We start from the raw sequence: 27,251 nt of genomic DNA on the forward strand, positions 1-27,251 counted from the left end.
CAAAGCCACTGTACTTGCCCCCTTCCCCAAGACATGCCAATGGACTATCACGGCACATGTTCCCCAGACCTGAGGCTCAGCATGTCCAAAATGCTGACGGAGCACCAGCTACACACCAGGACTAGGTATGTAGCATCAGTGTGCTAAAGGTGGTTCCTGCTTTCACAGAGCTTATAATCTAGTGGGAAACACAGATGATTGAAACATGTATACACGCACAGAGAGAAAAACACATAAATAAGTAATTACAAGTGAACAGAGTAGAGGGAAATCCTAATTTGGGGACCTCAAGAGCTAGACTCTTAGATGAAGTGGCACATGAGCTGAGCACTGAAGAGAGAAGAGGAAACTCCCCAGCTCCCCTTCCAGACAGGCAGCTGTTTCACTTTTGGGTACCAGAGGGCTCTCAGCCACTCTGAGAGGGAGCCCCAGCTCTCCACCCATGGGGTGACATTCTTACTCCAGCCTACCATGGAAAGTTCCCAAGACGTCCCTGCCACACCTCCTGGGAGCTCCACCCCTGCCCACCAGTCCTTCCACCTAATAACACCTTCCCCTCTTCCAGGGCCAGGCTCTAATTAACGCCCCACCCGATGGAACCTGCTGGGCCAGAAACACACTGGGTGTGCTCAGTCTCGCTCCCAAATGCATACCTTGCCCAGAGCCACCCTGCCCCTGGCCTTCTGACCCTCTCCTCCCACTCCCAGCACCCCCGCCCTGGGGCAGGGTGTGGAGATGATTTTCAGGGCACAGCATGGAGATAATTTGTGGATGTCTACTGTACTGAGTCTCAGACGCGCTTCCCCCACTAATCCTTTCACACTGCCCTATTCTAGATGTTGGTGAAAGAGAAGAGAAAGAATAAAGACAGGGACGAACAGGAGCAGACAGACAGAAAACGAGGAGCATGAAGAGACAGGCAGGGAGGCAGCGTGAGAGAAAAGAACAGAGAGGCTGAGAGGGAAGGGAGGGAGGCACAGACAGACACAAGACACAATGGTGGAAAGAAAAAAGCCCACAACATGGAGAGGAAGAGCCCAGGAAGCATGGGGAAGGGTGGTAGGAAGCTCAGGAAGAAAGGTTTTCCTAAGTCAGCCAGTCGGAAGAAAGCCACCGCCAGGGGAGCAACTGCAGCCGCGACTCCCGCCCAGCCACCCACTCTCCACCCCCACCCACTCCTCCCCACCCACGCCCAGCCCCAGAGGCTGCATCCACCACAGTGAGGGGTCACAGGAGCCTCCACAGAGGCAGGGTGGAGGGCATTGGTGCTGGAGAAGACAGAATGTCTCCTCCAAATCTCACCAGCAGAGGGGAAGCCGCCAGAGGGTAAGGGCCAAGGATGGCCTGGCATTAAGAGGGAGTTCCCTGTGAGAAATCTGCGGAGGCTCAGCTGTGGAGACACTGGAATTTTCCACTCTGCGACAAGCGTCTGAGACCAGCTGAGGGAAACACTGCCTCTGCCCAACCCACCCTGGCTTTCCTCCTACAGACGCTTAGGTGGCCCCGGCAGTGTGCCAGGCCTTGTGCTGGCCCAGGAGAGGGAGTGAGGGAAGCAGGTGCAGCCTTCGAGGAGTCCAGGCCAGCAGGGAGAAGGCACGCGGGCAGCAAAGAGACACTATGAGGCCGGGGCCAAGTCCATGGGCGCCTGCGGTGGGAGACGCCATTTCTAGTTTGGAGAAGCAGGTTCTGGAAGATCAAGCCTTTGAAAAGCAGCTAGAAAAAAAAAAAAAAATCACCTACCCGGGAGGCTAAGGCAAGAGAACGGCGTGAACCCAGGAGGCAGAGCTTGCAGTGAGCCAAGATTGCACCACTGAACGCCAGCCTGGGCCACAGAGCAAGACTCCGTCTCAAAAAAAAAAAAAAAAAAAAAAAGGTGGGGGTGAGTTGGAGAGGTCAAGAGAGGGCAAGTTATGTAGACAAAGGCAGGAACATGGGAAAGCCCAGAGTGTGAGACTGCAAGTGACCCGCACGGGCTTGTTCTGTGGGAAAGAGACTGTGGAGGCCCTCACTGGCATACTCGTGTATTGTTAGTTGACTCAGTGGGAAAGGAGAGGCCATACCATGATTTTAGCAGAGGAGAGATAGGAATCATGCCGTGCCTCAGCCTCGGAATCTGGATGCTCCTTCCTCTACTTAACTCACCGGGCGAACTTGAACAGGTCATCTACCTCCTTCCGGTTCAGTGTTCGGTGAAACAGGAGGCTTTAACCAGACTGATATTCACTATGCTGGAACCAAAGAAAACTTTGGAATCTTTTTTTCCCAGCTTATAATCGTGAACAACCACTGAGTCAATGAGCTCTGGGCCCTTCCCACCCTGACGATGCCAGGGGCCATGAAGGGGCTGTGCCCCCTCCTTCACCGTTGGCTCCTTCAAACCTGCCCCACCCACTTGCAGGCCTGTCTGGTTCCTCCTTGCTCATCACAAAGTCTGGGCACAACCTGCAGCAATTTTCCCCAGGCAGCTGCCATTGATGCCCACGAAGGCACATCCTTCCTGCCCCTCACACAGGAGTAATAGCAACAATCACACGCCTCACCCGATGCCAGTGGTATGGTTCTCCAATGCTGAGCACGAGTTCTCAGACCCTTACACCTGATCATTCATTTAATCCTCACGACAATCCTCTGAGGTGGGTGTTAGTACTGCCCCTCACTCTAAATGATTAAGGGGAAGCTGGGAAGAATTTCTGTATAAAAAGACACAGGAGAAGCAAACTGCCTGGAATAAGCTGCCTTGAATTTGCCTTGAAAGAGCTTTTGCTGGTCAGGCGCAGTGGCTCAGGCCTGTAACCCCAGCACTTTGGGAGGCCAAGGCAGGTGGATCACAAGGTCAAGAGATCGACACCATCCTGGCCAACATAGTGAAACCCCATCTCTACTAGAAATACAAAAATTAGTCCACCTCAAGTAAAAAAAAAAAAAAAGAAAGAAAGAGCATTTGCTGGTTGAGTGCTCTGATTTTATTTAGTATGTTTAAGATCAATAAAAGTAGATACTTTGGGAAAAACAATAATCCAGACCATGCAGTTTTTGTTTTTTGTTGTTTTTGTTTATTTGTTTGTTTTTTTGAGACCGAGTCTTGCTCTGTCACCCAGGCTGGAGTGCAATGGCACTATCTCAGCTCACTGCAACCTCCACCTCTCGGGTTCAAGCAATTCTCCTGTCTCCGCCTTATGAGTAGGTGGGACTACAAGTGCCTGCCACCACGCCTGGTTAATTTTTGTGTTTTTAGTAGAGATGGAGTTTCACCTTTTTGGTCAGGCTGATCTTGAACTCCTGATCTCAGGTGATCCACCCACCTCAGCCTCCCAAAGTGCTGGGATTACAGGCATGAGCCACCGTGCCCAGCCAATATTGTTGTTTTGAGGACTTCATGAGTGCTGATAGAGATGGGGAGTCTACAGTCTCTTCCAAAGTTCATAAGGGATGGGGGTTGGGGAGGGAGGTTAATGAGTCCCTAAGGCCTGGGAATGGTGTTTAAATCAAAAGGAGGAGACCGTCTATTTTGGAGGATTGTAAGGAAGGCCAAGAATTATAAGGATACCTTTCTCATGAAACCATTTCTCAGCATCTCAGTCTACCCCTTTGGCTACTTCCTGCATGAGGGAGTGTTAAACTCACCGCTGCTGGGGAAGGTTCCTCTGGGAAACCTGTGCCTACTCCCCACCCCTCCACCAGAAAGGGGCCAGCAGGAGTGTCACTTCTTACTGCAGGAGGAAGACCTTTCACTACACGAGTTCTCCTGGAGCCACCTTCCTCTGATTGTACAAATGGGGCAAGGGTTCTGAGTCTCCCTGGGCTTATGTGACCCTCTAGACAAACCATTCTTCCCCTGCTTACATAACCAGGATGCCATAGGGCAAATGACAAATGGACAGAATCAATCTAATGAGATCGGAGGGACTGTTTTGAAAGCATAGAGCTGGCCGGGCGCGGTGGCTCACGCCTGTAATCCCAGCACTTTGGGAGGCCGAGGCGGGTGGATCACGAGGTCAGGAGATCGCGACCACCCTGGCTAACATGGTGAAACACCATCTCTACTAAAAATACAAAAAATTAGCCGGGCATAGTGGCGGGCACCTGTAGTCCCAGCTACTTAAGAGGCTGAGGCAGGAGAATGGCGTGAACCAGGAGGCGGAGTTTGCAGTGAGCCGAGAGTGCGCCACTGCACTCTAACCTGGGCAACACAGCAAGACTCCATATCAAAAAAAAAAAAAAAAAAACCACACAGAACTGTATACAGATTAAGCTGTTAAAGCCTGCCTTGTAAGAGATGTGAAACACTCTAGAAGCAAAGACACAGCATCAGGACTCAAAACATGTACAGGGGGAAGAAAGCCCATGTTTCTGGCTCCCCTTCTTCCTAATCCCCCCAACTGACTGACAAACCCTCATCTTGGCCAAGGGTATTCCAAAGGAAACCTGAAAATCTAGTTCAGTCCATGTTGGGAAGTGGGGTCGGACATGGCTCATTATCCCCTCCTCCCTTAGGGATTCAGGCACAACTGACCAGTATTAACCTTAAAACAGAGATCTTAAGACTGACCAAACAGACTGTTGCAAAAAGATATCAACATGACAGGTAGCAGGCCCTAAAAGAAATTGAAGTATTTTACCCCAAACTATACTTATTTGACATATTTTGAAATGGCCCTGTAATGCTGTCTCTTGTGGGGAAAATTCCCATTCTATAGAGAATTCTCTTCCCTCTCCAGGTCTTTTCCCTGATCCAGGAGATAATTGACAGAAGAGTCTGGCACCTTTTAGGTCTGATGAGAGCTCTACAGCCTGCTACCTGGAGGTTGCATGTGCATGATAAACTGTGGTCTCCACAACCCCCATCTTAACCCAGACATTCCTTTCTATTGGTTCGAGGTCTTTAGATAATAACTCTTTCAACCAATTGCCAATCAGAAAATCTTTGAATCCACTTATAACTTGGACGCCCTCCCACCGCCCACCCACCTCCTGCTTGGAGTTGTCCTACCTTTCCAGTGAAAACAATATGCATCTCACATGTATCGATTGATGTCTCATGTCTCCCTAAAATATATAAAACCAAACTGTAGCCTGACCATGTTGGGCACATGTTCTCAGGATCTACTGGGGCTGTGTCACAGGCCATGGTCACTCATATTTGGCTTAGAATAAATCTCTTCAAATATTTTACAGAGTTTGACTCTTTTTGTCAACACCTTCCCTTGTTTCCAGATCAAAACCTGTGAAAACAAGAGCCAGCTCAGGTGCTTCCAGTAAACAGCAATACGTCATCACGCCCCCATCTGAAAAAAAGGAGCTTCCCTCTGGGCAAGAGGAGCCCAGGTAGGGAGGGCTACAGAGCACCAGGGCTCTGGGCTCTTTCTAAGCCCAACACCCAGCGGGGCCCTGCCAGGCAAGGGCAAGTGGCAGGCACTGGGCAGCTTGTGTGGACACAGCCCTGGCCTGACCCTAGGGAAGCACATGCTCCCTGCCTTCAGGGTGCTTTTGGGGGACATGGACGCAGGACCCTAGCAATACAGCCACCATTACAGACAGGCCACCGGAGCCAGCTCTGAGCCTTGGACTGGGAGGGAACAGGAACGGAGAGAATGCTGGTGGGATGGGGACACCATCCAGGATGGCTACCCCAGAGGGGAAGTTCTGAAGCAAATTGGCAAGGTGAACAGGGACCAGGGTCCATTCATTCATTTATTCATCCATTTCTTTAACATCTGCAGAACCTACTAAACTCCAAACACTGCTGAGGAACTGAGGACAGAGATGAATAAAATAGAATTCCTCCCTTGGAGAAACTTACAACCCAGAGGAGAGGACGGACATATCTATAAAAAATTACACCCTTAAGTAAGGGCTGCATCCAAATATGTACCAGTCCATGTGTGAGCAGAGAGGAGGGGTGGGCACACTGACCTGGGTCATGGGTGAGGGGTGAAGGGTGGGAGCTTCCAGGCAGACAACAGGGAAGGCTCACCAGGCAGACAAAAAGAGAGAGAGAGAGAGAAGACAGGGGTTGGGGAGAGAGAGAGAGAAATGCCACAAGGACCAGCCCATTGTCTCACCCGACTGAAGAGGTAGGTGCCCAGGGGAGAGGTAGGTGAGGAGAGAGGAAGTCTAAACTCAGACCAGGAGGGCTGTGAATGCCCAGCTGCGAGGTTTAGGGGCTCCTGGAGGATGTTGGCAGGAAAGGGCATGACCATTCGAACCTGAGAAAGGATGGGCTGGCAGGGGAGGGGGACACAAGGTGCTGAGCCAGGGTGTCTGGTGAGGATTGGAGAGACCCAGCAGGGGAGGGAGGGCAGTCTCAGAGGGAGTGGGGCCTCCTTCAGTGCTTGAAATGAGGCCAGGTGCTGATGATGTTGTACAAAGCCTGCCCAGGGGACAGGATGCTGACCACGTCACTGTGGCCCACCAGCAGGTAGTTTGGAGTCAGGTACCCCTCAACCACGGCACACTGGATCAGGTCCTGGGCCGCCTCCAGAGCTGCGGCATTTGGTGGCTTTTCTGCAAAACACATTTTCCCCATCAGTCATTAGGGGTCAAAGTTTCTTGATTAGGGAAGGGACAAGCACCTAGATTCCAGTTTCTTTCTCCCCCCCCCGCCGCCCCCGCCCCATTCCACCATCACCATAGCCAACACATTTACATAAATTGTGGCAATCAGGCACAAAAAGAAAACAAGGTCACAGCTTTGTCTGATTCCTCCATGCCAAAGTTTCTTCCAGAAGGTTAAAAAACTGCTCTGGAAGAGAACTGCAGCACAATACACCACTTCTGAGCAGGTATAAAGCAGATACAGCACCACAGAGACGCCTACTGGTTTTCTATAACAGACATTGGTGCTCCCCAAATTGTTGCCATGACTACCAAGAAACGGGACCCATTTGCCAACTGAGCGATAAAAGCACTGAAGTTTCCAAAAGACTTTTCCCCCCTTGCTCCATGTTTGCCTTGGATATAGAGCGAGGTGGAGCTGGGCATGGGGATGGGTGGATTTGGGGGTAAATGCTCTGTCTGAAAGGGGATCTTGGTGACATCCTGTATTAAAAGTCCACTTTAAAGCTAAACTATTCCACTCACACTGCCAGACACTACAGGACTGCCTTTCCCGCCATGCTTCCCAGACATGCCGCCTGGTCTCTCAGCCCCCAGCACCCCTCTACTGCATGCTCACCCCTTACCTACAAAGTAGCCGATGAAGGCAATTCCTAGGGCAATATCATTGAATCCATAAGTGTGAGAGCCTTGGACGTGCCATCCAACCCCTTCATACACGCCACCATCCTGGCCCACCAGGAAGCTTAAGTCAGGAAAAGAAAATGAAGACAGTCACTCTGGGAAACAGAATTTAAATACTTCATTCACTCCTTCAACCATTCGTTCATTCTTTCATCCATTCACCAGATATTGACTGGAGATCTCTTATGTGCCAATATGGACAAGGACAGAAAACAAAACAAAAAGACACCACAATCCACTTCAACCTGGCCTTTGTTCCCAACACACCACTAAATCTGACCCCTCCAAGGTGAGTGGCTTCCTGGCACTCAGTACAATGGACACTTATTTTACTTCTGGACTACACTGACCCTGTTGACCACTCTCTTAAAATGTTCCCTTCCCTGGGCTTCCACAGTCGCACCCTTCCACAACCACGACTCACTCCACCCTTCCCCTGCTGCTCTCTCAGGCCCCTCTGCCACCCCGCTTCCCTTCCTCAAACATGGTGCTCCTCTGCACTCTGGTCTAGGCCATTCTCTCACTCAACGTATTCACCCTGGAAAATCATTGCCACAGCTTCAAGAACTACCTGTAAAAACAGTGCAAGCAAACTCGCCTTCTTCTAAAATTTCTCCAGCTAGAAAACTGGACAACACTCTGAATGCCTTCTAGCCTCTCACTCAGTCCACCTGGTCACCAATCATGGCTTGTCAATTGTGTCTCCTACACAACTTCTAAATTCCTCCACTTCTTTCTAGACCGACTGCCATGGTCCCACTCCAAGTCACTGGATCACTGCAATAGCTTCCTGCCCAGAGTTTTGCCTCCTTCCAATCCATTCTTAAAGTAGCACCCAGAGTGATTTTTCTAAAATACAAATCCTATCATAGGGCATGACCTCCCAAATAGTCTGCAGCTGCCTTTCAAATAAAGTCAGTCTCTCTGAGTCCGCTATGAGGCCCTCTGCAATGTGGCCCCCACAGGCACTCCCACCCTTACTGCTCACCACTCCACTCTTTCAAATCTATTTGCAATGCTCTGTCTGAACCCTGGGCCCTGGCAAATGCTGTTCCTCCTCACCCAGACACTCTTCCTCCTTCTTTGCCTGAATAAACCCTACTCCTTATCCTTGTCCTAATGAAGATACTCCTCCCTCTAGAGGCTATTCTCAGACCCCAGTCACTCCCTGCAAAGCCTTGATTAGAAGCTCATCCTATACATTATCCTGTTCTGCATCCATCACAGTGCTCAACACTTTGACTTGTAGTTACTTGTTAGCCCTCCTTCTCTCATATCTATCAGTGAAAGTTGTCAGAATCAAAATGGAGTCAGTTGTGTCAAACTCTAACAAAAATAAATAAAGCCAGGAGGTTGAGAACGGTGGACCCTCACGCACACAAGCCTACAATAAGAACTAGCACAAAGACTCTGAAGGACTCTTATGCACACAAGCCTGTAACAAGAGCTTTTGCCAAAAAACGTTCGAAACTGCAGCTTGTTACTAGCCACAAGAACATCTGGTGATGAAGAACACTTGCCCAACACACTGTCTCCACTAACGAACTGGTGTCACCTCCTGCCTCCTGTGATAAGTGCCAATGTTCTCCAGGGTTCCCTTTATTTCAAAACAAATGATGTATACTTTTCCCTTTTGCCTTTAAAAGCTTCCTCTAGCCTGAACCTCTTTGGATATGCCTATGGTTCCTGTAGCATGCATATCCCAGATTTGCAAATTCCCTGTGCACTACCAAGTAAACTACTTATCTTTATTCTCTTGCTTTTGTTTTTTTTTTTTTTTTTTTTTTTTTGAGACAGGGTCTCACTCTGTTGCTCAGGCCAAAGGGCAGTGGCAAAACCATGACTCACTGCAGCCTCAAACTACTAGGCTCAAGCAATCCTCCTGTTTCAGCCTTCCAAGTAGCTGGGACTGACTACAGCTATACATGCCACCACACCCAGCTAATTATTTTATTTTTTTGAAGAAATGGGGGTCTCCTTACGTTGCTCAGGCTGGTCTCAAACTCCTGACCTCAAGCAATCCTTCCGTCTCGGCCTCCTAAAGTGCTGAGATTCTAGGCATGAGCCACCGTGCCTGGCCAAATTCATCATCTTTGGAGAATCTCTTTCTGTGTGTTGTTAGATTGACATATCTTGTCTAGCACCAGGCATACAGTAGCTATCCAATAACTATTGATTAAAAAGCTAGAAAATAATGTGTGAGTGGATGCTTTGTCCTGATTACAGTCCACATCAGGGTTACAGATGACATATCATGAGGCTGGAGCAGAAGGATATTGCAACAGGTTTTGAAAAGTCAAGGAATGGGGATCGAGTCTCTAAAGACTAAGTGAAAGAGGAGAACAAACATTCCCTCAACTTCTGGCATTTTCCATGTGGAATTTCCAGATTTATAGTCAATTTCCTGTTACCTGTACTAAATAATCATAGAAAGCCTTTGGAAAATCCCGCAAAGTGAAGCAAGAGTTCCCTCCTGGCCGGGTGCGGTGGCTCAAGCCTGTAATCCCAGCACTTTGGGAGGCCCAGACGGGTGGATCACGAGGTCAGGAGATCGAGACCATCCTGGCTAACACGGTGAAACCCCGTCTCTACTAAAAAGTACAAAAAACTAGCCCGGCGAGGCGGCGGACTCCTGTAGTCCCAGCTACTCGGGAGGCTGAGGCAGGAGAATGGCGTAAACGTGGGAGGCGGAGCTTGCAGTGAGCTGAGATCCGGCCACTGCACTGCGGCCCGGGCAACAGAGCGAGACTCTGTCTCAAAAAAAAAAAAAAAGAGTTCCCTCCTGCTTGCAAAGGCTGCTTTTAAAACAGGAGTTAAAAGGAGAGACAGTAGGCCCAGAACAACACATTTGCAAAAGCACGTCTACCTGAGACTTTGTAGTATTTGTTGTGATTAAGTCACAGATGAATAATTGAAATACATTCTACTCTAAAAATTCCAAGACATTTTCCAAATAGCTTCTTCTACCCCATTAGTTTAATGTGTTTCTTTATTACAGACCTGGCATTAAAGGTACCAAAAGAGAATGTTTTGATCTCACCCCCTGTATTCAAACAGATAAAGTATTGTCCCTATTGTAGAGATGAGATAAAAGAGGCCCAGAAAGGTCACAAGTTCCTACACCTATAAAATGAAGTAAGTAACACTGGAAGAATAGCAGGATTCTAATATCAGAGAGAGCAAGTTTGGAGCTGGGCAGACTGAGGTAGTAGTGAGCAAGGCCTTTGTCTCTGACAGGTTAGAAAGGATTGCATTAAAAAGGTATAACCCTTCATGGCCTTCCCTGAGGATATCACAGTCTTGCTTTATCACTAGGCTTCTAATTCCTTCTTTTCAGAATCTTCCCAACCACTTGTGGAGATACGTCCAAGCGAGATAACTGACCATTAGCTATGCTCTGAGTGATCCTCAGCCCAGTCTTGCAAAAATAAAATACGATTCCTCATGGAAAGCACCCAGTCCTAAGGAGAGCCTCAGGAAACATCAATTCCCTCCCACAGCCTTCCTTCCTACAATTCTGAAGAAAAAGAGGCATTGTCTTGGCATTGATCCCACTTACTGATATCCAATGTCACAAAAGTTCCGTGTGTCCATGTGAAAGGACTGTATGTTTCGGACGACAGTCTGGCAGTCTGTGGATACAGTGCAGCTTGTGCCAGCGGTGTGGATGATGATGACGTATTTGGCTGGGAGGTTCATTTTAGGGCAGTGTGTCTCTCTGGCTTCCCAAACAGATCGTTTGATGATGTTGGGGCAAACTGTGGTAAGATGAAAAGTCAAGGGAATAAGAATTTGGTTTTGCCTCCCTGTGAGCAATCGCTCAACTCCAGGTTGAATTATTGCTCAGCCTCTCCTAGGCCTCCAGCACCCACGGGTGCATCCTAATGTAAGATCGGCTGTGGGATCCTGGGGAAGTCCAGATGGAGGGTTTCTGAGTCAGATGGCTGGAGCCAAGGGGCTGAGGCAAAAATCTACAGGTCTGATACCCATAGAAATCAGTGTAGAAGCAGAAGGGAGAGGACTGTGGGTTATACAGAGGCATGGTCATTGTCTTCAAAAGACCGTGCATTGCAAATACATATGCAAGTATGTGTGCTTCTGTATCAGGGCCACTACATGGAAAGTCAGTGGACTCTCTGAACTGATCACACATATTTGGAAAAAGCTTAAAATCTAGAAAGAACTGTACCAATATTATTGAAGATAGTGCCTGTCCAAAAGCAAGAAATATTTTATTTAGCAATTCACAATTTTAAAAAGCTAATCCTAAAAATATCCTTGTTCCCAAGAAAAGGTCCACACTAGCAGAAGTGCTTATTAATTTGACTGGTTTTAGGTTGCTGCTTATTCGCTTCAAAATAATGCTTTACTTTCATTACTCAGCTTTTTGTTATATGCACTCTGATGTCAGCATCATCTGTAAGCATGAGCTTTTCTCCGAGCTGTGGCCATGCTGTGGCCAGGGCAGGTTTTTGCGTTTTGAAAGGTATGTAAGTTTATGTAAGTCTTCATGTCCCCACATAATAGACACAAATGTGTATACATGTTAATCCCACTGCATTCCCACTCTATTTTTTCTCCATAGCCTTTATGCCATCTAACATCATATGTATTTATTTGTTATTTTGTTCACTTTCTGTCTTTTCTCACTGAAGTGCAAGCTTCCTGAAGGTGAAGAGTTTCATCTGTTTTGTTCACAGCTGTATGCTCAGTACTTAGAACAGTGCCTGCTATGCAGTAAATATTTCTTGACTGAGTGGAAATCTGTGTATATATGTCTTTGTTTTAAGAATAAGTCCATGGCTATATCATTCTGATGGGATAGAGAGGAGGCCAGGAAGATGCCCTGTCAGAATTTTCCAGATCTCAAAGTAGGCATGACTTATTCTTGGTCCCAGAATCCCAATGGGGTCTAACAGGAAAAAGCACTCCCAAACATGGCTGGGTGGTGACAAGGAGGAGGGAGACATGTCATGGAGGGTCTTACCTTTCCTGGGCATCACTGGGTGTTGAGGGTCCAGGCAAGTCTCTTCTTTCAGAAGAAGTGGCTGAATATACCTGGGCGAAAGGTGACCCTTCTGGATGGCATAGGAGATCAGACCCTCTGCAGCTGATAAGGCAGCAGGGCTGGGACTGCTGCCTTAAAGAGGAGGACAGGGAGTACAGAAATGTAAGAAACTTCACCTGGACCAGATACCTGAAGGAAGGATGATATGACCACTTGAGCTTGAATAACTGGATTGGAAGAGAGGAAACTGATTCAGTTGCCAGAACAGAGGGCCTAAGAGGCAAGAAACTACCTAGATCTCTCAGCAGCCAAGGCTGACAACTTCTTCCAAGAGTCAAGCTAAGACTTTATCCACTCCATCTCTAGGCAGAAGACCTGGAAGGCAGTGAAGGATACATGCAGAGGGAGGCCCACCTGACCAAGTCAGGTGTGTACTAGCACAGGAGAAAAGGCAACCAGAATTTACTCATAGCTCCCCTGATGAAGTATGCAGTAGGCTCTTTATATCTGTTAACTCATAAGTCTCACAGAAAACCTCTGAGAGAAATGCTGTTACCTAGCCCCAGCTGTCAAATGAGGATGCTGGCAGGTGCTGGTTCTGTACGTATTATTTCTCAACTCCATCCCTGTTCTGTGCTTTTCTCTGTTTTTCTAGGGGCTAGAAGCCTGCAAATTATAGCTCCAGGCCGGGCGTGGTGGCTCACGCCTGTAATCCCAGCACTTTGGGAGGCCGAGGCAGGCGGATCACGAGGTTAGGAGATCGAGACCATCCTGGCTAACATGGTGAAACCTCGTCTCTACTAAAAATGCAAAAAATTAGCTGGGCGTGGCGGCGGGTGCCTGTAGTCTCAGCTACTTGGGAGACTGAGGCAGGAGAATGGCATGAACCCAGGAGGCGGAGCTTTCAGTGAGCCAAGATCGCGCCACTGCACTCCAGCCTGGGCCACTGAGCGAGACTCCGTCTCCAAAAACAAAAAAAAAATTATAGCTCCAGATTTCCTTGACTGCTGCCTTCTGGTCAGTTTCTACCAATGGAAGAAACTAGAAGAAGAGATGAGCCATGCTTCTCTGCCTGTGCAGTCACAGCATCTATGTCAGACAACCTCAGACTTTACAAGTGATGGCAATAACTGTGAGCTCAAGCAATGCCCATGCTGGCTTCGGCAATATCACAGGAGTACAGACCAGTAAAGAGAGGCAGAGGACAAAAAGTAGGCATGTCACAGAATTCAAAGGAGAAAAGAACTTCATGAGAAGGGCAATCATCAGATTAGGTAAGCATGATGTAGGGTGAAAAGATAAGCGCTGAGCCTTGGGAGTGGAGGAAGAGAGTGTACACAACTCTCCAGCACAGGGTCCACAGGGAGTGACTCTTACCTATCTTATTGCCAAAGAAGGCGATGCCCAGGGAGATGTTGTTGTAGCCCTGGGTGTGCAAGCCTTGGATGTTCCAGCCAACACCTTCATACACCCTGCCATCATCCCCAACCAGGAAGCTGACAAGAAGTAAATAATGGGTTTATTGGCAAATCCCCATAAATGAAAACCTCTCACTGATCCTCAAAAGGAAAAGGGATTCTGGAGGCTCATAAATAAGTACTATGTTCCAATAACATAACAATGGGAGGTGCAGAATAACCAGTTTTAGACCTCCAAGAGACATGGGAATATAATTTAATTTTTGTTGTGATTTAGCTTACATGTATTTTCCAGAACCTCACTTTAAAAATACTCATTTTGTTCAAAGTGGAATTTGACTGTGTGACACACAAGGACCTAAGGACATTAGTCCAACACTTTTCAAGAGCTTAAGAATTAATACATCATGTTTTTTAAATTAAGGGACCAAGCACTTGAACATTCTCTTAAACAATTATGCCAGATTCAATAGGTCCTTTTGTATTGATGTTTTTCTTCAGATTCCCTTTAGGAATTTCCTTAAGCTTTTCTTTACCATAGAAATTTGTTTAGAATGTTCCTTTTTAACATTTATTTTTTAACTCAAATACATTTTTTATTCTACTCCTTTTATTCCTGCCTCTTTATAATTTCTCTCCTCCACTTTCCAATCAGTCTTCAGAACTGATGTTTTCACAACTTTGCCTTGTTCATATTTTAATAGAACGTGAGTTTCCACAGCAAACTGAACACAGAAAGAACACCTCCCTGAGGTCAAGGAAAGACTCTGAACTAGGTCAGACCGACTATCCACCCTACACCGATGCTGACCTGAGGAATGGGTGTGGAGTCTGGTGTGTCCACCCCTTCCCTGGCTTTGCTGTCAGTACTTTCACAGGTTCCTTGGTCACTCTTACAGCAGCCTGTGGTTAGTCTGGTGTGAGCAGTCCCTGACAGCTACTGTCAGCTTCATTGCAAAAACTGGAGATTGTCAAATGGTCACTGCAGAAACCTGACTTAGAGACGCAGTGGCTGAAATAACTTAGGAATACAGTGACCAAACCAGACAACACAGCAGCGACAACAGCAGGATGGTGGAGGTGCTGGTGGCAGGGGCAACAGGTGAGTTGTGGTTGACACGGCACACATGATGGGCAGACAGGGAAGACCCAGCCATCCCAGGGGTGCTGGGGGCCACAACCAGGGCCTGCGGCTGCTCTTATTTATTTGTGTTTATAAATAAATAAATAAATAAATAGACTTAGGTTTTCCTTTCCAAAATGGATAATTCAGAAATTATTTATGTTTGTCTTTAGAGTTCCATGAGGGACAGCCCCATTCCCACTCTGTCTTTCCCTCTCCTTCTACATGTGTCTCCTCATTCCTGAGGCTAAGGGAGAAAAGGTTCTGGGCTTCCACTGATGATCCCCAGAGCAGATACCCAATGCACAGTGCACAGCTCCTTCATGCCCTCCCTTGTTTCCTCGTGGGGCTCTCTTCCCCACCATTCCCAGCGCCCACTCTCCCCTGTGTGGTCACCAGACTCGCTGTCAGAGTGGCCCTTCAGGGTAACGAGTGAGGCACTGCTTCCCAGGTGCGAGTCCCTGTGAGGTGAGGAGGAGCGGGGGCTGCACTGACAGGCACCCTGACACAGCTCTGGGTACATGCTTCCTCGCTCTGAGCAGAGATTTTAATTCCCCTGAACCATGGCTTTGTCACCCATAAAATAAGGGTAGGAACCCATTTCTCAGAGTAGCTGGGAGGGCAAAATTGGGTGATATTTGTGAAGACCTCTGTAAACTGTAACGTTTCATGAGTTCCAAGGGCTCAGTTAAAACTGCAGTTGTTACATAACCTTCCTTGCTTTTTCACAGGAGCGCCAGAATCGAAAGCCACTTAAATAAGTGGCTTTGAGTCATCCCCCTTACAATCCCCGGAAGATTCGGATTTTGTTTGATTTCCCTTTTACCATTTTTATTCATTACAAAAGCAACACAAATGAAGCCCAGAAAATAAGAGACATAGAGAAGGGGAAGTGGGAAGCACCCCAAGAGGGGTGACTTTGGATGCGGGCCTCGGGGAGTTGACTAGCCTCTTACTTGTATGCCACGTCGCACCAGCCTATGGTGTAGATGGAATGGGACTGCAACCCCCGCAGCATCTGGTTGCAAATGCTCTGCTCCTGGCACTGCATCCCTGGGAGCTGGTCTGTGATGATGTAGGCCACAGGCAGGGTCAGCAGGGCCCTGCAGGCCAGTGGTCTTGCCCCCCACTCCTTGCGGGAGACGACAGTGGGAGTATCTGTAGGGAAGACCACAGAATGTCACATGGCAGGCCCTGCCCATCTTCCCCCAACAGGTCATCCATGTCCCCTGACCTCTCACACTCAGGCCCAGCCTGCCCTGCGCATGGGAGACACCCTGGGGGAGCTCTTCACCCCCACAGCCCCCTCCTCTCCACTGTGGCTGAACCACTGCCCAGACACACGCAGCACTCAGCCTGGGAAGTCGTGCCACCTTGTTCCCAGACAATCTCTCCTTGTCTTTCCCTGAAGGGCAAATCTCATCCCCTACTGCCCCCTGGCCTACATGCTCCCCTCCTTCAGAAAGCACCCCAGCCAACCCCGCCGCCCACCCTGGGGCTCTGAGCTGCTTCCTTAGCCAGGAAGCCTGAGGATGTATTGTCCTCACTGGCGTTGGCCCCAGTCTCAACTGTGTCTCTTGTCTTCCCCTCCCCTAAGAACTGTGAGTCTCTGAAGGAAGCTCCATCAGTCTCCTCAACAAGCGGCTCCAGAGCTCACAGGAGGCTCCATGAACACGGTGTCTGCGCCTCTTTCTTCCGGGCGAACACTCCCTAGTGGCAGGGCTGTGAGATCCCACCCGCGGCTGCAGGCTACCTGAGGGCTCCCTTTCTCCATCCTCATCATAGGAGCCCCAGGAGCACGCTGAGGGACAGTTGAGACACTGTCGTGCTGGAGCTGAGAGTGGAGGACATGTCTTTTCTCTCTGGGTTTTTTCTCCCTCTCTCTCTCTTTTTTTTTTTTTTTTTTTTTTTTGAGATGGAGTCTCACTCCATAGTACAGGCTGCAGTGCAGTGGCGCAATCTTGGCTCACTGCAGCCTCCACCTCCCAGATTCAAGCGATTCTCTTGCTTCAGCCTCCTTAGTAACTGGAATTACAGGTGCATGCCATCATGGCTGGCTACTTTTTTGTATTTTTAGTAGAGACGGGGTTTCACAGTGTTAGCCAGAATGGTCTCAATCTTCTGACCTCGTGCTCCACCCTCCTCGATCTCCCAAAGTGCTGGGATTATAGGCGTGAGCCGCCATGCCCAGCCTCCTTCTCTCTTTTTTCATCTGAGTTTCTCTTCTTTTTCTCTCCTTAGGCTGAGGAACTCCCCTTTGCCTAAGGACTCAGGATGATCCAAGGGAGTGGTTGGAGATGAACATCTTGGGATTCCTCCCCACCCCATTCACTCTTAGTCTAGACATTATCAAGTCCTGAGAAACATTTCTGACCACTTAAGAAGCCCCAGCCAATCTTCAAACCGCCTCACCATTGGGACCCTTGCGAATGAACTGTGAGATCCTGACAATCAGGTCCATAAGCCTCTGGGACAAGCCTCTGACTTGGGTCTCATTCCAGGAGAACTGTGGGAAATCCCCTGCAAGAGAGCGCTGGTGCATTGGTGCACTCCTTGGAGTGCACGTGGCCAGCAAGCTCAGAGGCTGAGCCAGACATCCCACTCCGCAGTGCATAGCCTCTCCTCCTCCCCAGGTCACCTAAGGCCCTCTAGGGAGCACACAGAGGAGAACCACAGAAGTCTCTGGCCTCGGACTGACTCTGCCTTCCATATCTTCCCAGAGAGGCCTTTTTCCTCCCACCTCCCCCAGCCTCCCTCCATTCCAGGAACACTGCAGTCTCGCCTGCTGCCTTACCTGGGCAGTGCCACCTTTCCTGGTTCACCTGGAGACCTACTAATCAAACCATGGGTACCCAGCAGAGTGTCACATACCAAGATGGTTGTGACATGTTGAGCTAACACACATGTCTTAATCACCTATTGGTGCCAGACAAGGTTCTTGAAACAGAAATATACAGATCATTGTGACTGCCTTCAAAAACTAGATGTTTCAGAGATGCTTTATTGTGGATTAGCCACTGCCAGCCTGTCCTTATCCCCCACTGCTCCCATTCAGTATGAGGGATCCTGGGAGCAGTGGCCAGTGGCAGCAGTGACATTGTCACCAGCCCCACCTCCCACAGACCAGCCCTGTGATTACAAAGCATGTCTAAGGACGCTATCAGAATTGTGGCTTAAAACAACTTCATGAGTTAAGCAAAGCAACTATGATCTCTATACAAAAGGGAAACCAAGTCTTAGGGAAGTTAGGTAACTTGTCTAACATAACAGAGGTTTTAAGCGTAGATTTAGATTCCAATCAGAATCTCTAACCCCAAAGCCCGTGTTCATAACAACTGTACTCTGCAGCCTCCCCAAAGTTGTCAGATGAACTTGGGTTAGTCACTGCCACAATGTGACCTGTTTCTCTTCCTACAAGACAAAGTCATCGAGGGTCTCCACCATGGTTCTGGGATTCTGTCTTTCTGTGAAATCAAGAGCAAATACATGACCAGGACACCAAGGCCAAGGTGTGCTAGAGAGACTGCTGAGGACGGGAGCCCACCTCAGCAGGCAGAGGGCCTGAGCTGGGCTGTGAAGGGGATACAGAGGACTGGGGAGGGGGGAAGGCAGAGCCTGGAGAGGACACTTTGCAAATGAAACCCAGAGGACTCTCAGAGTGGAAGAGCAGCCTGCAGGCCAGCACTGACACTTGGCAGGCAGGACAGGGGCAGGGCAGGAACCGGGAGACAGGGATGAGAACCACACACAACTCCCCATCTTGCTTGGGCAAGTTAATTTCCCCATCAGGGCCTCAGCTTCTCCATTCATACAATGAAAGGCTGAACTGTGTGTTCCCTGACCTGTGAGTTTCTCCAGCACTAACTCCAGGTAATCCCATTAAATTTGCTGTCTGAGTAGCAGAGGACAGAAAGAAAGCTATATTACATTATTCCTTCAGAAAGGGGACTGCGTATGTAAGACAAACTGAAAAACATGTCATATTTAAGAATCACCAAGCTCACTTTCATTTTAATTCAACAGCATTTGTTTATTGAACATTGCTGTGTGTCTACTGTTATGTATAAAATGATAAGAAATCTTCTTAATCTAGAGAAAGGGCATTGCTACTCTTGGGGAATTTGCTTTTATTTACAAATGTAGACCTAAGTGCTGGGTTTAACTATGATTGGTATAATAATGATGGTGATAAAAATTAAATCATAGCTACAAATTACCCAGCACTTACTACTTGTGCTTAATGGCGCACACTTGTGAACTAATTTAATCCTCAAAAACAACCCTAAGAAATGAGCAATATTATCCTTTTATCATGGGAACAAAGACGATTCAAAGAAATTGAATAACTTGTTGAAGACCATAACAAAGGGCAGGCAAGGATTTGAACAAAAATTGTAAACTCTAGAACAGGGCTCCAAATTGCAAATCTACACTATCCACTAGCAAAGGGAAAGCACTTGGATGGGTTTCTGTTATTAAACTTGAGAACGGTTTTCTCTTGCTCATCAAAAGCACTTCTGATACAAGTAAAGAAAACTTACCCCAAGCCTGGAGACCCAGAATGGAGAAGGCAAGAAGCCACAGCAGCATCCGCATGTGGTCCCAGGACTCTGACCAGGAGAGTGTGAACGGCGGCCCTGGAAGAAAGGCTAACAGCTAACACAACCATGCTAACTCTGCAAGTGGAGCACCCACCTACTATGTGGCAACCGCTGTCTGCCTCCCCTACCATCCTGTGGCTTCCTGAAGGCCAGCACCTGGCTTAGGCTTCTCAGGACCCCTTGAATACATCAGGTGCCCAATAAATGTGAGGACACTAATGCCTATGTCTAGCCACCCCACTCCCCATCCACCTCCTGTTGCCCTGGGCAACTCCTGGTTCCTCATAAAAGCCCAGTGCCTGATCTTAGGCCTTTTAGGGTAGAAAATAACCATTTCTAAAATCCTCGAGGGAGCTGTTATGAAAAAATCCTGTGTATGTATTTTCATATCTAGTGGTGCAATTTCGTATTTAATCCCATTTTTATAGGTAAGAACATTGAGGCTCAGATGGAGTGAACTACAAGCAGAAGCAGGCTTGGTTTTGCCCCCTGCACCATTTGAGAGTCTCAGGTATGTAAAGTCATTCAATTCAGTCCTCTTCTCTGCAAAGATCCCTGACAGATGCTTGACTAACCTCTTCTTTTAGTGAGAATCATAACAACAGCTACCACTTACTGACTGCATTCTGTGTTCCGAGGTTTTTGCTGAGGACTCCATGGATATTCACTAAGTAGTCTCACAATGACCTATGAGACCCGCACTTATCATCAGAACACTGGGCCTCAGAGAGTTTGAGTCACTTGTTCTAAGTTTCCCAGCTAATAGGGTCAGAGCCAGATTCATACCCAGGTCTGGCTGACTCCAGAGCCTCTGCCTGAAACTTCACAACCTGCTTGAGATTCTGATGATGGACGTTCTCAATGTGGGCCCGAGGTTGAACTATAGGATCACTATAGTCTTTTCCAGCTCCAGGAATCTTTCCTGCTCTTTCAGGTTGAAGTGAATTGCTTACTCATCCTCAGTCAGACTGAAACTGTAGCTCTATGAGCTACCACCCAAAACATCAACTTTCCCCCCAATTTTCCTACTGAGAAACTATAAAGTGGAGTTTGAAACCAAATGGGATAGATCATTGCCATCCAGGGTTTTTAAACTGCAATCAGTAGTCCCCAGATGGAAAAATTTTAAAACCACATCTGAAGAGTAGAGCATGTAGAAGCTTCCTGGGTCAGGACAAGCAACCACTTAGCAGATAACATCCAGGATTCCATTCATTCAGGAAAACTGCAGTGAAGACAAAATGAGCCAATTACAAATGAGGCAGGCATCTAATAAATATGAGGGAAAATGTTCAGCCTCCCTTGTTAGTTAAATGAGAGGTAAGGATTCACTTTCCCAAGATTGAAGCCCTGTTAGGAGCTGGTCTCCTGCAAAGTTTCTGGAAGCCACTATCAATTCTGGTTTGGACCCTGGTCATTTAATCATGGTGCTTCCACAACCATGTAATGTCAGTATGGCAAATCCTGCCCCAAGCTTGTCATATCATACATCCAAAATATCAAGGCTTCAGCCCAGTCCCTGACCTTGCCAGAGACAGAATTGATAGTGTCTCCAATCCGCACCATGAACTGCAAACACTAAGATGGCAGGATAAGCTAGAGCCAAGGATTTACCACCTTGGTTCACGTTGTTGTGCATCCTATATACTTAAAGAAACATTAGAGCAGGAGACAAGTGAGACATAATAGATAAGAATTTAGGGCTCTACAGAAAGGGAATAAATTGGGTAGAGGTAACCCCAGAACCCACAGCCTTGCCAAGAAAGATCCAGGAGTGATGAAACCAAACTCATTTAGAAGAATTTAGAATGAAGAAACTTTTCTTATTTGGAGAAAGAGTTCCACAAGGGAGATCAGGGGAACTTTCCCTACCATGTACACATTTTAACCCTATAGACTTCAGTCCCATTGCTGGAAGAGGGCTTCTAAAGAAACAGACTCACACTCAAACTCACAGATACCTGTAGGTTCTGTGCTGTCCCAGCCCAGCAGGTCAGGGTGCAGTCGGCTCGCCCCTGATTGGCCAGCAGCTCCTTCCCTTTGAGACTTGGTCTCCAGGCCCTGCCCTTCTTCTCCAGCTGGTGCCTCCTCCGGCCTTCACTCTCCCTGGCCCTAGAGGGCACTCCCTCCCTGGGAATGGAGCACTTGGGCTCTGGCTTCCCAGAGAGAAGAGGAGAACCCAAGATTCCTAACAAAAGATGGAAGAGGAGAGAAAGGCAGAGGGCTAAGGCTCCAAGCCAGCTCCGTTTACAGCACCCAGAGAAACTTAAGTGGGAACAGACTCAGCCTGAAAGCACCTGGGGACCCGCCCTGTGAATAAGCCCAGGTAGCTCCTCCCTGGGAAAGGGCATGATTGCCCAACACTCCCTGAGTTCCTTCCTTATCCCCAGCCCTTGTGCCTTGTAGACCTGGGGTCCCGGGGGTTCTGTCCCTGACATCTGGGAACTTCTTACCAATGAAGATCTATCTGTTCCAGTTTCCACTGGAGTCACCAGCAGGGGCAGGAGAAAGGGACAGAAATGGAAAGGCACATTCCCAGGAGGCAGCTAGCAATGTGTCATCACTAGAACTTATTCTGACCCCGTAGCTATCATGCCCATTCATCCACCACCGCATCTCAACTTCAAACTCTTCGCCTGAAACAAACCAAGGCTCTCCTCTCCTCACCCATTCCTGACAGTGGCCCTCAATCCTCAACTCCAGTCTCCAAGAATTGCTGTCTCTTCTCTGAAGCAGTTAATGCATAAGACTTTCCAGTCAGGCTCAGCCAAGGGTACCTGAGCTGCAGCCCCCTGGATGGGGAATGCTCAGGCCAGAGGTCTTGGAAAGTACCATTCTCTCTTGAGAAGATACTTGGGTATCCACTCTGTTCTATACACTGATCAGCCCAAACCACACTTCAGGGACAAAAGCTGGGAAGACCTCTGCTAGACCCCACACCTCATATGGCTGCCAGCATCTGAGGGAGACATGCTGAGTGAGCTCCATTTTCCATAGGGTGGGGAATCTTGGGTGAGGACCTCAGAGACAGACATCTAGCAAGGGGACTGGGAATTATAGTTGATGACAATGACAGACACTACCTTATAAGTCTGAAATTTTTATTTATGACTTTGGATCTTTTGCAGTCATGATTAAGTCCTTAAAATGATAATGGTTTATCTTTAGAATAGCACGTTAGGGAGAACTGAGGAGACTGTCTCACTCTGAAGACCAGACATGGAAGAGAAGAAACCCAAGTGATAAAGCGGGCAGTGGCAGCCCACAAAGGGAAAGGAAAATGGGTAGGATCCTGCAGTCCCCAACTAGAGATCGAAGGACACCAAGGGATTAGCCGGCAGAAAGTCTGAAGCAAGACCACTGTTAGCCATATGGTATTTTCATTAACATTAGAGAAAGTGTTCCTTCCACAAGTAAAAGTTGTAGCCAATATGTTAAGGCTAATGAAAACAGGATAAACAGCTACTTTGTATGTTATATAAATTGAATTATTAAACAAAATAACACTTTGAATTCTTTTTTTTTTTCTTCGCATTTTGAATTCTTTTTTTTTTTTTTTTTTTTGAGACGGAGTCTCGCTCTGCCGCCCAGCCTGGAGTGCAGTGGCGCGATCTCAGCTCACTGCAAGCTCCGCCTCCCGGGTTCACGCCATTCTCCTGCCTCAGCCTCCCGAGTAGCTGGGACTACAGGTGCCTGCCACCTCGCCCGGCTAGTTTTTTGTATTTTTTTTTAGTAGAGACGGGGTTTCACCGCATTAGCCAGGATGGTCTCGATCTCCTGACCTCGTGATCCGCCCGTCTCGGCCTCCCAAAGTACTGGGATTACAGGCTTGAGCCACCGCGCCCGGCCCATTTTGAATTCTTAATCACAGTAATTAGGAACTCAAAGTTACTCAGATATACTATGTTTTTTTAATTATACTCTAAGTTCTGGGGTCCATGTGCACAACGTGCAGGTTTGTTACATAGGTATACATGTGCTATGTTGGTGTGCTGCACCCATCAACTCCTCATTTACATTAGGTATTTCTCCTAATGCTATCCCTCCTCCAGCCCCCCACCCTCTGACAGGCCCCTATGTGTGATGTTCTCCTCCCTGTGTCCATGTGTTCTCATTGTTCAACTCCCACTTATGAGTGAGAACATGCGGTGTTTGGTTTTCTGTCCTTGTGATAGTTTGCTGAGAATGATGGTTTCCAGCTTCATCCATGTCCCTACAAAGGACATGAACTCATCCCTTTTTATGGCTGCATAGTATTCCATGGTGTATATGTGCCACATTTTCTTTATCCAGTCTATCACTGATGGACATTTGGGTTGGTTCCAAGTCTTTGCTATTGTGACTAGTGCTGCGATAAACATATATGTGCATGTGTCTTTATAGTAGCATGATTTATAATCCTTTGGGTATATACCCAGTAATGGGATTGCTGGATCAAACGGTATTTCTAGTTCTAGATCCTTGAGGAATTGCCACACTGTCTTCCACAATGGTTGAACTAATTTACACTCCCACCAACAGTGTAAAAGCGTTTCTGTTTCTCCACATCCTCTCCAGCATCTGTTGTTTCCTGACATTTTAATGATCACCATTCTAACTGGCATGAGATGCTATACAATTATAGTTTTGACTTGCATTTTTCTAATGACCAGTGATGATGACCATTTTTTATATGTCAGTTGGCTGCATAAATGTCATCTTTTGAGAAGTGTCTGTTCATATCCTTTGCCCACTTTTTGATGGGGTTGTTTGATTTTTTCTTGTAAATTTGTTTAAGTTATTTGTAGGTTCTGGATATTAGCCCTTTGTCAGATGCATAGATTGTAGAAATTTTCTCCCATTCTGTAGTTTGTCTGTTCACTCTGCTGATAGTTTCTTTTGCTGTGTAGAAGCTCTTTAGTTTAATTAGATCCCATTTGTCTATTTTGGCTTTTGTTGCCATTGCTTTTGGTGTTTTAGTCATGAAGTGTTTGCCCATGCCTATGTCCTGAATAGTATCGCCTAGGTTTTCTTCTAGGGTTTTTAAGGTTTTAGGTCTTACATTTAAGTCTTTAATCCATCTTGATTTAATTTTTGTATAAGGTGTAAGGAAGGGATCCAGTTTCAGCTTTCTACATATGGCTAGCCAGTTTTCCCAGCATCACTTATTGAATAGGGAATCATTTCCCCATTTCTTGTTTTTGTCAGATTCGTCAAAGATCAGATGGTTTGTAGATGTTTGGTGTTATTTCTGAGATCTCTGTTCTGTTCCATTGGTCTATATATCTGTTTTGGTACCAGTACCATGCTGTGTTTTGGTGACTGTAGCCTTGAAGTCAGGTAGCATGATGCCTCCAGCTTTGTTCTTTGTGCTTAGGATTGTCTTGGCAATGTGGGCTCTTTTTCGGTTCCATATGAAATTTAAAGTAGTTTTTTCCAATTCTGTGAAGAAAGTCGTTGGTAGCTTGATAGCATTGATTCTATAAATTACTTTGGGCCATATGGCCATTTTCACGATATTGATTCTTCCTGTCCATGAGCATGGAATGTTCTTCCATTTGTTTGTGTCCTCTTTTATTTCATTGAGGAGTGGTTTGTAGTTCTTGAAGAGGTCCTTCACATCCCTTGTAAGTTGTATTCCTAGGTATTTTATTCTCTTTGTAGCAATTGTGAATGGGAATTCACTCATGATTTGGCTGTCTGTTATTGGAGTATAGGAATACTTATGATTTTTGCACATTGATTTTGTAGCCTGAGATTTTGCTGAAGTTGCTTCTCAGCTTAAGGAGATGTTGGGCTGAGACAAGGGGGGTTTCTAAATGTACAATCATGTCATTTGCAAATAGAGACAGTTTGACTTCCTCTTTTCCTAATTGAATACGCTTTATTTTTCTTTCTCTTGCCTGATTTCTCTGGCCAGAACTTCCAACACTATGTTGAATAGGAGTGATGAGAGAGGGCATCCCCATCTTGCACCAGTTTTCAAAGGGAATGCTTCCAGTTTTTGCCCATTCAGTATGATATTGACTGTGGGTTTGTTGTAAATAGCTCTTATTATATTGAAATACATTCCATCGATACCTAGTTTATTGAGAGTTTTTAGCATGAAGGGCTGTTGAATTTTGTCGAAGGCCTTTTCTGCATCTATTGAGATAATCATGTGATTTTTTTCATTGGTTCTGTTTATGTGATGGATTACGTTTATTGATTTGCATATGTTGAACCAGCCTTGCATCCCATGGATGAAGCCAACTTGATCGTGGTGGATAAGCTTTTTGATGTGCTGCTGGACTCAGTTTGCCAGTATTTTATTGAAGATTTTCACATTGATGTTCATCAAGGATATTGGCCTAAAATTCTCTTTTTTGTTATGTCTCTACCAGGTGTTGGTATCAGGATGATGCTGACCTCATAGAATGAGTTAGGGAGGATTCCCTTTTTTTCTATTGATTGGAATAGTTTAAGAAGGAATGGTACCAGCTCCTCTTTGTACCTCTGATAGAATTTGGCTGTTAGTCCATCTGGTCCTGGACTTTTTTTGGTTGGTAGACTATTAATTATTGCCTCAATTTCAGAACCTGTTATTGGTCTATTCAGGGATTCAACTTCTTCCTGGTTTAGTCTTGGGAGGGTGTGTGTGTCCAGGAATGTATCCATTTCTTCTAGATTTTCTAGTTTATTTGCATAGAAGTGTTTATAGTATTCTCTGATGGTAATTTGTATTTCTGTGGGATCGGTGGTGATATCTCCTTTATCACTTTTTATTGAGTCTATGTGATTCTTCTCTCTTTTCTTCTTTGTCTTGCTAGCGGTCTATCAATTTTATTGATCTTTTGAAAATAAAACAGCTCCTGGATTCAGTGATTTTTTGAAGGGATTTTTGTGTCTCTATCTCCTTCAGTTCTGCTCTGATCTTAGTTATTTCTTGCCTTCTGCTAGCTTTTGAATGTGCTTGCTCTTGCTTCTCTAGTCCTTTTAATTGTGATGTTAGGATGTCAATTTTAGATCTTTCCTGCTTTCTCTTGGTGCTATAAATTTTCCTTTACACACTGCTTTAAATGTGCACCAGAGATTCTGGTATGTTGTATCTTTGTTCTCATTGGTTTCAAAGAACATCTTTATTTCTGCCTTCATTTCGTTATGTACCCAGTAGTCATTCAGGAGCAGGTTGTTCGGTTTCCATGTAGTTGGGCAGTTTTGAGTGAGTTTCTTAATCCTGAGTTCTAGTTTGATTGCACTGTTGTCTGAAAGACAGTTTGTTGTGATTTCTGTTCTTTATATTTGCTGAGGAGTGTTTTACTTCCAATTATGTGGTCAATTTTAGAATAAGTGTGATGTGGTGCTGAGAAGAATGTATATTCTGTTGCAATATTTGGGGTGGAGAGTTCTGTAGATGTCTATTAGGTCCGCTTGGTCCAGAGATGAGTTCAATTCCTGGATATCCTTAAGTTCCTGTCTCATTGATCTGTCTAATGTTGACAGTGGGGTGTTAAAGTCTCCCATCATCATTGTGTGGGAATCTAAGTCTCTTTGTAAGTCTCTAAGGACTTGCTTTATGAATCTGGGTGCTCCTGTATTGGAGGATAGTTAGCTCTTCTTGTTGAATTGATTCCTTTACCATTATGTAATGGACTTCTTTGTCTCTTCCTCCATCCCTTTATTTTGAGCCTATGTGTGTCTTTGCACCTGAGGTGGTTCTCCTGAATATAGTACATTGATGGATCCTGATTCTTTATCCAATTTTCCAGTCTGTGTCTTTTAATTGGGGCATTTAGCCCATTTACATTTAAAGTTAATATTGTTATGTGTGAATTTGATCCTGTCATTATGATGCTAGCTGGTTATTTTGCCCATTAGTTGATGCAGTTTCTCATATCATCAAT

General features: G+C 46.6%; 3 protein-coding genes across 33 annotated transcripts in view; 1 reads left to right on the plus strand and 2 right to left on the minus strand.

The window, feature by feature from the left end:
* Positions 1-27,251, plus strand: part of S100A1 (S100 calcium binding protein A1) — a 1,186,348-nt gene that overhangs the window by 844,423 nt on the left and 314,674 nt on the right. Inside the window, exon 1 of one of the 31 annotated variants that reach the window (XM_050754042.1) lies at positions 9,209-9,212. The exons of the other annotated variants lie outside the window; for them this stretch is intronic. The gene's annotated coding sequence lies outside the window, so the exon portion shown is untranslated. Of the gene's footprint in view, positions 1-9,208; positions 9,213-27,251 lie in introns of those variants that run through there. 31 annotated transcript variants of the gene reach the window in all.
* S100A8 (S100 calcium binding protein A8) overlaps positions 1-27,251 on the minus strand; it is a 675,486-nt gene that overhangs the window by 566,432 nt on the left and 81,803 nt on the right. The gene's annotated exons all lie outside the window — the stretch shown is intronic.
* Positions 6,010-19,431, minus strand: PGLYRP3 (peptidoglycan recognition protein 3). Its single transcript, XM_050755085.1, has 7 exons — positions 19,330-19,431; positions 15,745-15,946; positions 13,625-13,743; positions 12,227-12,379; positions 10,799-10,997; positions 7,182-7,300; positions 6,010-6,504 (listed from the first exon to the last, which is right to left on the minus strand). The coding sequence occupies exons 1-7, from the start codon at positions 19,382-19,384 to the stop codon at positions 6,326-6,328; spliced, it is 1,026 nt and encodes a 341-aa protein (XP_050611042.1). The 5' UTR covers positions 19,385-19,431; the 3' UTR covers positions 6,010-6,325.

The sequence above is a fragment of the Macaca thibetana genome, chromosome 1, assembly GCF_024542745.1.
Source record: "Macaca thibetana thibetana isolate TM-01 chromosome 1, ASM2454274v1, whole genome shotgun sequence".
In the NCBI taxonomy this organism is placed as follows: domain Eukaryota; kingdom Metazoa; phylum Chordata; class Mammalia; order Primates; family Cercopithecidae; genus Macaca; species Macaca thibetana.

Coding starts and splice junctions, on each gene's coding strand:
- PGLYRP3 (XM_050755085.1), bottom strand. CDS start 19,384: ATGCGGATGCTGCTGTGGCTTCTTGCCTTCTCCATTCTGGGTCTCCAG. Junction 7,301..10,798: donor TTTTGTGACATTGGATATCA/GTAAGTGGGATC, acceptor TCCTGACTTAAG/CTTCCTGGTGGGCCAGGATG. Junction 6,505..7,181: donor CTTCATCGGCTACTTTGTAG/GTAAGGGGTGAG, acceptor TGTGTTTTGCAG/AAAAGCCACCAAATGCCGCA.